At 42.4% G+C, this 9,874-nt stretch overlaps 1 protein-coding gene across 1 annotated transcript in view; it reads left to right on the forward strand.

The window, feature by feature from the left end:
* The window catches only part of LOC139409660 (TNF receptor-associated factor 3-like), a 35,668-nt gene extending 26,124 nt beyond the window's left edge, over window positions 1–9,544 (forward strand). Inside the window, exon 25 of the mRNA XM_071155078.1 lies at window positions 7,753–9,544. Coding sequence (XP_071011179.1) covers window positions 7,753–7,971 — 219 coding nt within the window. The 3' untranslated portion in view covers window positions 7,972–9,544. The remainder of the gene's footprint in view (window positions 1–7,752) is intronic.
* Window positions 9,545–9,874: the final 330 nt, after the last annotated feature.

The following is a 9,874-nucleotide window of genomic DNA, read 5'->3' on the forward strand; positions in this document are numbered from 1 at the left end:
TGATGAAATCCCCCTCCGTAAATGGCCGGGCTGATTTAGCGATCTCTTCTGCCAAAATAAAACTGGCCTTGACAGCAGCCTGGCCTTGTGATTTGGCTTTTTTGAACAGAGCCTGTCGAGATTTGAGGCCTCGTTTTAATTCCTCTGCCTTTTGTAGCCTTTGTTCCATGTCCATATTCTTGTTTTTGTCCGCGTGTTTCGTTTCATAATGTCGTCTCAGATTATACTCTTTCAGTACCGCCACACTTTCTCCACACAGAAGACACACAGGTTTTCCAGCTACCTTCGTGAACATATACTCCGACTCCCACCTTGTTTGAAACCCCCGGTTCTCAGTATCCACCTTCCGTTTTGCCATTTTTGATGGGTATCTGAAAGTTAATTTTACTGTGATGCTGACGACTGCTGTGCCAATAAATATTGAAATGAAGCAGCCTACTGCTCGGTGCGTCACCTTTGCATTGTGGGAAATGTAGTATTGGTGCGTGTAAAAGATCTGCGGGCTGCCGGCTTGCTGCGGGCCGGTTCTAATAATAAATCAAGATCATCCCAGGGGCCGTAAAAAACCTTCTTGCGGGCCGGATGTGGCCCGCGGGCCTTGACTCTGACATATGTGTTGTAGAAGGTAAGGACAGATCTGAAGAATCATTTCCAGACTGGAGTTGCCCAGTACGAGTGCTGGGGTACAGGAGGGGGGTCATGTGGAGCTAGGCTCCCAGGTAGTGGAGGAGATGCCCACTACGAGTAATGGGGTACAGGAGGGGGCTCAGGTGGGGGCTCAGGTGGGGCTAGTCTCCAAGGTAGTGGAGGAGATGCCTGGTACGAGTGATGGGTTGCAAGTGGGGAGTGTTGAGAGGGATGTGGTAGAGGGGAGTCAGTGGTCTGTGGGCTCAGTTGAGGAGGATAAGGATATGGATATCTCTCCTGATACGATAGCATCTGATGAAGACTCAATTTACAGTCTAGAGGAGGTAAATGGGTTCCTGGATCAGACTTTTGGGAAATCTGTGAAATTGGCAGATTTTTTTGATGTTGATAAGTTTGTGAGGTCAGCTGTGGTGTTACAGAAGACAGTGGGGTTAGACAAGCTGAGTGAGGAGAAGCGTTTTCGCTTGAGGACATTTACTACTGCTGTCACTGCAGCAAAAGGTAGTTGGAAACGTGGTCAGCTTCTTAGGGCTGCAACAACAGAAATCTCATTATTAAAATTCCTCAAACATACATGTATCTTATACCATTTTAAAGGTAATTTTGTTATTAATCCCACCAACGTGTCCAATTTCAAATAGGCTTTACAGCGAAAGCACCACAAACGATTATGTTAGGTCACCGCCAAGTCACAGAAAAAAATCTAAAAAGCACAAATAGAGATAAAATTAATCACTAACCTTCGATAATCTTCATCAGATGACACTCATAGGACTTCATGTTACACAATACATATATGTTTTGTTCGATAAAGTGCATATTTATATAAAACAATCTCACTATATATTGGTGCGTTATGTTCACTTGTTCCAAAAACATCCGGTGATATTGCAGAGAGCCACATCATTTTACAGAAATACTCATTATAAATGTTGATGAAAATACAATTGTTAGACATGGAAATATAGATACACTTCTCCTTAATGCAACCGCTGTGTCAGATTTCAAAACAGATTTACGGAAAAAGCAAACCATGCAATAATCTGAGTACAGCTTTCAGACAACAAAGCAGCCAAAAAAGATATCCGCCATATTGGGTAGTCAACATTAGTCATAAATAGAATTATAAATATTCACTTACCTTTGTTGATCTTCATCAGAATGCACTCCCAGGAATCCCAGTTCCACATTAAATGTTTGATTTAGTTTGATAATGTCCATCATTTATGTCCAAGAGCTACTTTTGTTAGCACGTTTGGTAAACAAATCCAAAGTCATGAAGCGCGTTCCCAAGTTGCAGACGAAATGTCAAAAAGTTCCGTAACTGTCTGTAGAAACATGTCAAACGATGTATGGAATCAATCTTTAGGATGTTTTTAACATTAAACTTCAATAATATTCCAACAGGAGAATTCCTTTGTCTTCAGAAAAGCAAAGGAACTGGAGATACCTCTCATGTGAAATGTGCATGACCAGCGGATGACTGCTGGCAGACCTCTGACTCATTCCTCTCTCATTCGGTCCCACTTCACAGTAGAATCCTCAAACAAGTTTCTAAAGACGGTTGACATCTAGTGGAAGCCTTAGGAAGTGCAACATAACCAATATCCCACTGTGTATTCAATAGGGGCTGGGTTGAAAATCGACCAACCTCAGATATCCCACTTCTTGTTTGGATTTCTTCTCAGGTTTATGCCTGCCATATGAGTTCTGTTATACTCACAGACATCATTCAAACAGTTTTAGAAACTTCAGAGTGATAATAATAATATGCATATATTAGCAACTTGGACTGAGGAGCAGGCAGTTTACTCTGGGCACCTTTCATCCAAGCTACTCAATACTGCCCATGCAGCCATAAGAAGTTAAGAGAAAAATAAAACAATGATGATGATCATGCCTCAAATGGTGTATTTTTCTCCTTGTCTGGTTTCTCTGTGGTGTTTTCTGCTTTTCCTTTCTTTTTTCTATATGGAGGTACTAAGTATAGGTTGACCGATTAATCGGAATGGCTGATTAATTAGGGCCGATTTCAAGTTTTCATAACAATCGGAAATTGGTATTTTTGTGCGCCGATTTTTTTATTTTTTTATTTTTTACAATGTATTTTATATACCTTTATGTAACTAGGCAAGTCAGTTAAGTACACATTCTTATTTTCAATGAAGGCCTAGGAACGGTGGGTTAATTGCCTCGTTCAGGGGCAGAACGACAGATTTTCACCTTGTCAGCTCGGGGGATCCAATCTTGCAACCTTACAGTTAACTTGTCCAACGCAATAACGACCTGCCTCTCTCTCGTTGCACTCCACGAGGAGACTGCCTGTTACGCGAATGCAGTAAGCCAAGGTAAGTTGCTAGCTAGCATTAAACGTATCTTATAAAAAACAATCAATCATAATCACTAGTTAACTACACATGGTTGATGATATTACTAGATATTATCTAGCGTGTCCTACGTTGCATATAATCTGACTGAGCATACAAGTATCTAAGTATCTGACTGAGCGGTGGTAGGCAGAAGCAGGCGCGTAAACATTAATTCAAACAGCACTTTCGTGCGTTTTGCCAGCAGCTCTTCGTTGTGCGTCAAGCATTGCGCTGTTTATGACTTCAAGCCTATCAACTCCCGAGATGAGGCTGGTGTAACCGAAGTGAAATTGCTAGCTAGTTAGCGAGCGCTAATAGCGTTTCAAATGTCACTCACTCTGAGCCTTCTAGTAGTTGTTCCCCTTGCTCTGCATAGGTAACGCTGCTTCGATGGTGGCTGTTGTTGTTGTGTTGCTGGTTCGAGCCCAGGGAGGAGCGAGGAGAGGGACGGAAGCTATACTGTTACACTGGCAATACTAAAGTGCCTATAAGAACATCCAATAGTCAAAGGTTAATGAAATACAAATTGTATAGAGGGAAATAGTCCTATAATTCCAATAATAACTACAACCTAAAACTTCTTACCTGGGAATATTGAAGACTCATGTTAAAAGGAACCACCAGCTTTCATATGTTCTCATGTTCTGAGCAAGGAACTGAAACGTTAGCTTTCTTACATAGCACATATTGCACTTTTACTTTCTTCTCCAACACTTTGTTTTTATTTAAACCAAATTGAGCATGTTTCATTATTTACTTGAGGCTAAATTGATTTTATTGATGTATTATATTAAGTTAAAATAAAAGTGTTCATTGTTCATTCAGTATTGTTGTAATTGTCATTATTACAAATATATACAGTGCCTTGCGAAAGTTTTCGGCCCCCTTAAACTTTGCGACCTTTTGCCACATTTCAGGCTTCAAACATAAAGATATAAAACTGTATTTTTTTGTGAAGAATTAACAACAAGTGGGACACAATCATGAAGTGGAACGACATTTATTGGATATTTCAAACTTTTTTAACAAATCAAAAACTGAAAAATTGGGCGTGCAAAATGATTCAGCCCCCTTAAGTTAATACTTTGTAGCGCCACCTTTTGCTGCGATTACAGCTGTAAGTCGCTTGGGGTATGTCTCTATCAGTTTTGCACATCGAGAGACTGACATTTTTTCCCATTCCTCCTTGCAAAACAGCTCGAGCTCAGTGAGGTTGGATGGAGAGCATTTGTGAACAGCAGTTTTCAGTTCTTTCCACAGATTCTCGATTGGATTCAGGTCTGGACTTTGACTTGGCCATTCTAACACCTGGATATGTTTATTTTTGAACCATTCCATTGTAGATTTTGCTTTATGTTTTGGATCATTGTCTTGTTGGAAGACAAATCTCCGTCCCAGTCTCAGGTCTTTTGCAGACTCCATCAGGTTTTCTTCCAGAATGGTCCTGTATTTGGCTCCATCCATCTTCCCATCAATTTTAACCATCTTCCCTGTCCCTGCTGAAGAAAAGCAGGCCCAAACCATGATGCTGCCACCACCATGTTTGACAGTGGGGATGGTGTGTTCAGGGTGAGCTGTGTTGCTTTTACGCCAAACAACGTTTTGCATTGTTGCCAAAAGGTTCATTTTTGGTTTCGTCTGACCAGAGCACCTTCTTCCACATGTTTGGTGTGTCTCCCAGGTGGCTTGTGGCAAACTTTAAACTACACTTTTTATGGATATCTTTAAGAAATGGCTTTCTTCTTGCCACTCTTCCATAAAGGCCAGATTTGTGCAATATACAACTGATTGTTGTCCTATGAACAGAGTCTCCCACCTCAGCTGTAGATCTCTGCAGTTCATCCAGAGTGATCATGGGCCTCTTGGCTGCATCTCTGATCAGTCTTCTCCTTGTATGAGCTGAAAGTTTAGAGGGACGGCCAGGTCTTGGTAGATTTGCAGTGGTCTGATACTCCTTCCATTTCAATATTATCGCTTGCACAGTGCTCCTTGGGATGTTTAAAGCTTGGGAAATCTTTTTGTATCCAAATCCGTCTTTAAACTTCTTCACAACAGTATCTCGGACCTGCCTGGTGTGTTCCTTGTTCTTCATGATGCTCTCTGCGCTTTTAACGGACCTCTGAGACTATCACAGTGCAGGTGCATTTATACGGAGACTTGATTACACACAGGTGGATTGTATTTATCATCATTAGTCATTTAGGTCAACATTGGATCATTCAGAGATCCTCACTGAACTTCTGGGGAGAGTTTGCTGCACTGAAAGTAAAGGGGCTGAATAATTTTGCACGCCCAATTTTTCAGTTTTTGATTTGTTAAAAAAGTTTGAAATATCCAATAAATGTCGTTCCACTTCATGATTGTGTCCCACTTGTTGTTGATTCTTCACAAAAAAATACAGTTTTATATCTTTATGTTTGAAGCCTGAAATGTGGCAAAAGGTCGCAAAGTTCAAGGGGGCCGAATACTTTCGCAAGGCACTGTATTTATAAAGATCGGCCGATTAATCGGTATCGGCGTTGAAAAATCAGAATCGGTCGACCTCTAGCTCAGATACATACAACCTGTCTAACCTTACTTCTGTGTATTGACATTGCAACGTAAACAGATGGTCTGCCTTTGTCTCCCTGATGGGAAGGTGACCATGGATGAAATGTGCCAACATGCCGTGGATTTCTACTCTGCCCTCTATAAGGCGGAGGATTGTGATTCTCTGAGTACTGATCAGTTGTTACAAGGTCTTCCTCAATTGGGCCCTGAGCAGAGAGTTGCTTTGGATTCTGACATTAGTCTGCAGGAGCTGTCCACAGCAGTTATGCAGCTCTCATCAGGCCGAGCCCCTGGCATCGATGGTTTACCATCTGAGTTCTATAAGCACTTTTGGGGGTTTATTGGGGAAGAATTTTAAGATGTGGTGTGTGAATCTTTTCCTGAGGGTTGTCTTCCTGTATCTTGTCAACTTGCTGTGCTTTCATTGTTGCCAAAAAAGGGGGATTTGGCTCTTATAGAAAATTGGCGACCTGTTGCGTTACTGTGTGCAGAATATAAAATTGTATCTAAATGTCTCTCAAACAGGTTGAATATCTGGGGCTGTTGGTCCACAAGGACCAGTCTTACTGTGTACCTGACCGCTCTATTATTGATCATTTGTTTCTAATAAGAGATGTGTTAGATATTAGTAAACTGTCTGATGTGAATGTGGGTTTACTTTCATTGGATCAGGAGAAGGCTTTTCACCATATGGACCACCAGTACTTGTTCAAAACAATGAAAGCCTTTGGGTTTGGGGTTGGCGTATGCAGATGATGTGACAGTTTTTATTACAGCGGATGAGGATGTTAAGGTTCTCTCAAATGCTTTAAAGGTGTATGAGAGGGCCTCCTCAGCTAGAGTCAATTGGGAAAAGAGTGAATCGCTGTGGGCAGGTCAGCTTCATATAGGGTCCACTCCACGGTTACCAGAGGAGCTTCAGTGGGGAAGAGATGGGATGAAGACTGGGGTTTCTTCTAGGCTCTGATGTAATTTCAGAAAAATAACTGTGAGGGTGTAGTGCAGAAAGTGTGTGCCAGACTGTCAAGGTGGAAGTGGGTGCTACCCCAGCTGTCTTATAGGGGAAGGGTATTGGTAGCTAATAATCTTGCTGCCTCTACCCTGTGGCATAGACTAATGATTTTACAGCCACTGTGGGTCTGATACAAGAGCTTCAGAGGACCCTTATCAATTTATTTTGGTCAGGACAACATTGGATTAAAGCTACAGCCCTGTACCTGCAACTGCATTAGGGTGGGTAAGGTCTGGTGGACATTTCTTCCAGGATCATGGCTTTTGGGCTTCAAAAAAGCAGCCCAGAGACTGTTGCACAGTGACGGTTTTAGCTGGGTTGACACAGTCTACACATTGATGAGGAGAGCGGGCTGTTTGGGCTTAGACAAGCATCTTTTCCTCTTAAAGTTAGAGGGAGGTGATTTGTCTGATCGGACTCCATTTTATGAGTCTGTTATGCAGGCTTGGAGAGTTTTTGTCATGTCCCGTAAGGCTGTCACGCCACCAGGGATGTGGCTTTTTGAAGAGCCTCTTTTTTTATAACACTGCCATCCAGTCCCGTGCTATGGGTTCAGCCAGCCTACGTTCATGCCTGTTAGGTGTGGGGTGTACTAAGCTGGGTCATCTGATGCGGAGCAGGAGCAGATCGTTGGAGGAGCTGGGAGAAAGAGCAGGGATCCGATCATCTCTTCTACTGAGGAAGGTCGTAGATGAGGTCTGTAATTCTTTGCCAGTACTTCATCGACAATATGTGACTGACACTTCCAATTCTGATCGGTGGAAGGACGGTCTGGATTATGTGTTCCCTGCACTGATTGTAAGTGCTGCGGCGGGGGATTTCGAGGGGTGTACTTACTTTGCTTAATTTTGTGTCAGGGGCAGCCAAATTAGCAATATGGAAGACCCGAACGAACAGTATTCGGGGACAGAGGTCTGTGGATGGGTGGGAATGCTGGAGGGAATGTTGGCAGCGAGACAGAGTTGAGTTTGCCTATTACAAACTGGTTAACAATATTGAACTGTTTGAGTATATGGGGTATTTAGAGGCTGTTATGTTTAGTTACTGTGGATGAGAATTTGCTGTTGTTTTTAATTGATGTGTAACTATGGTTTTGTATGAGTGTATATAGTGTTGTGAGCTCCCAGACCCAATAAAGATGATTTAAAATTCAAACTCTCTCTCTCTCACCAGGTGACTCTGATGCTGCTGGACCAGAGTAACAGGGAGCACATCATCGATGCCTTCCGGCCCGACGTCACTTCCTCCTCCTTCCAGAGGCCTGTAAGTGAGATGAACATCGCCAGCGGCTGCCCGCTCTTCTGCCCGCTCTCCAAGCTCGACGCCAAGAACTCCTACATCCGCGACGACACCATTTTCATTAAGGCCATCGTGGATCTCACAGGCCTCTAGGATGCACCCTTTGAAGTGGAAGTGCAAGACAACCGAGCAGCAATGTGGCCATTCAGGCTTAATTTTGGCTGCTTTTGAGTACCATTTCGGCTCCATTTTGGTTCCGTTCGGGCCTATTTCAGTCCCCTTCATTAGTAGGGAGACTGACATGCTTGCTACCGTGTGCAGCACGTGGCTCCAGTTTGCCCAGCACAGGAGGCCCTTGCACTGTTGTAGCTCTACCATCTCTTAATGCCACAATACTGGTTCCTCATGGTGCTTGAACCCCAGTTGGTGTGTAGCTTTATTATTTGTTTCCATGGAAATAACTCCAGAATATAGTCTCAATATTTAGTAGGACAGAACCTGTGGTATTTAAATGGGGATATGTGCCAATTGAATTGATTTGGAGGGCATCTTTTTCTCTTTGTTTTTCATAAGACTTCATTAGGTCTCAGAGAGAGTGAATTGTAGCCGTTAGAGAATAGCAAAAAGAGGGATATGAACCTTTTCCTTGTCAGTGTAGAAAACTGCCCCACTGCTTATCGCAGAAGTAGAGCTTATTGTGGCTTGGTGCAGCAGGGTATTCACTTTATCTCTTGTTTCCGATCTCAACCGAGTCATTTTGATTGTGGATATCGTGAGCTTCTCAATGCCATTGTTGAGTACATTTGCATAGACAAACGTGGAGTTATGTTATGAATAAGAATATGGGCATTTGTTTGCCTTTTTGCGCAAATTGCATGCGGGCTATCTTTTATTGGTCTTGGTGTTGAAGTGCTCGCTCTTTTCATTGGGCTGCTGAAGGGATCCTTCCTTGTTCGTTATTACACCTGTTAGTGAGTTAAACCATCTGTGATGGTGGACATTGCCTGCATGTCTTGGATCCAGGCATATACTTTTACATATACTTGTTGGTGTTGCGTTTCTTGTTCCTCTTTAGGGGTTGAGGCTTATGGGATTGGTGGTTCGGTACATCTGTGGAAGATACAGTGGAGTTATCAGGGTGTTATAAGGCAGCTTGCCAATCAAAGCCTGAGGCATACAAGTGTATTTCTATCACTGGTAAATACATCAAGCTGGAAGAGCTTTCCCCTCCAGGATATGCTCATTACAGTAGCTCATATATCAACACATAGTACTGTGCCCCACCACAGATGTTAATACAGGTTCCATGAACTGAAGGAATGGTGTGTTCCTTGTTTTCTGTTCATATTACAGTGTGGTACATTTGTATGTAGTTTTGCTGCTATGTCAGATATGTTGGTGATGTAAAACAAATGTGTTGCGATCAATGCGAAATTTAGCACAGACAGTTGAAGGTGTAAAGTGGAAGGATAAAGAGAGATGTAACCACGAAGTGAAAACAAGTGAATGTGATGGGATGCTTTGCCATTGGACCATAGTGGTTGATCATCGTTAATTGATGTTTGATGTAACTCTAGATAAATCCCATTAACCTGTGGGTGACAGTGAAACCTCTTAGCCTAGGTGGTAGTATTATGATTCATGAAGCCCCACAAATGACACTGACCAAAATGCTAAATCTGAGGAAATCCTTTAGATCTGAAATATGTAGGTTGTATGCTTGTCCATTAGGGGGTGCTGTTTTACTTGGTATGCCTGTGTGCGTCCCCAATAGTCTTCCCCCTCTGGACTTGTGTAGGGGTTTTCACCTGCCTGTTTTGAAACCAGTCTTGACCTGTTTTGAAACCTCTCTGTGCATGGGAGGGTTCAATTCATATTCAGTATCGCAGTTCGTGGTTGGCTTACCTCGTAGACCAATGGCGAATGCATTTATTTGCATTTATTTGGAGGAGTATAAATAAAGATGTTAGAGTTATTATTATGCCATATCTCGCACAGCTTCTGTTCAACACAAGCAGATGCCTATATATATATATATTCATAAGAATTTATAAAT

The sequence above is a fragment of the Oncorhynchus clarkii genome, chromosome 5, assembly GCF_045791955.1.
Source record: "Oncorhynchus clarkii lewisi isolate Uvic-CL-2024 chromosome 5, UVic_Ocla_1.0, whole genome shotgun sequence".
Lineage (NCBI taxonomy): Eukaryota > Metazoa > Chordata > Actinopteri > Salmoniformes > Salmonidae > Oncorhynchus > Oncorhynchus clarkii.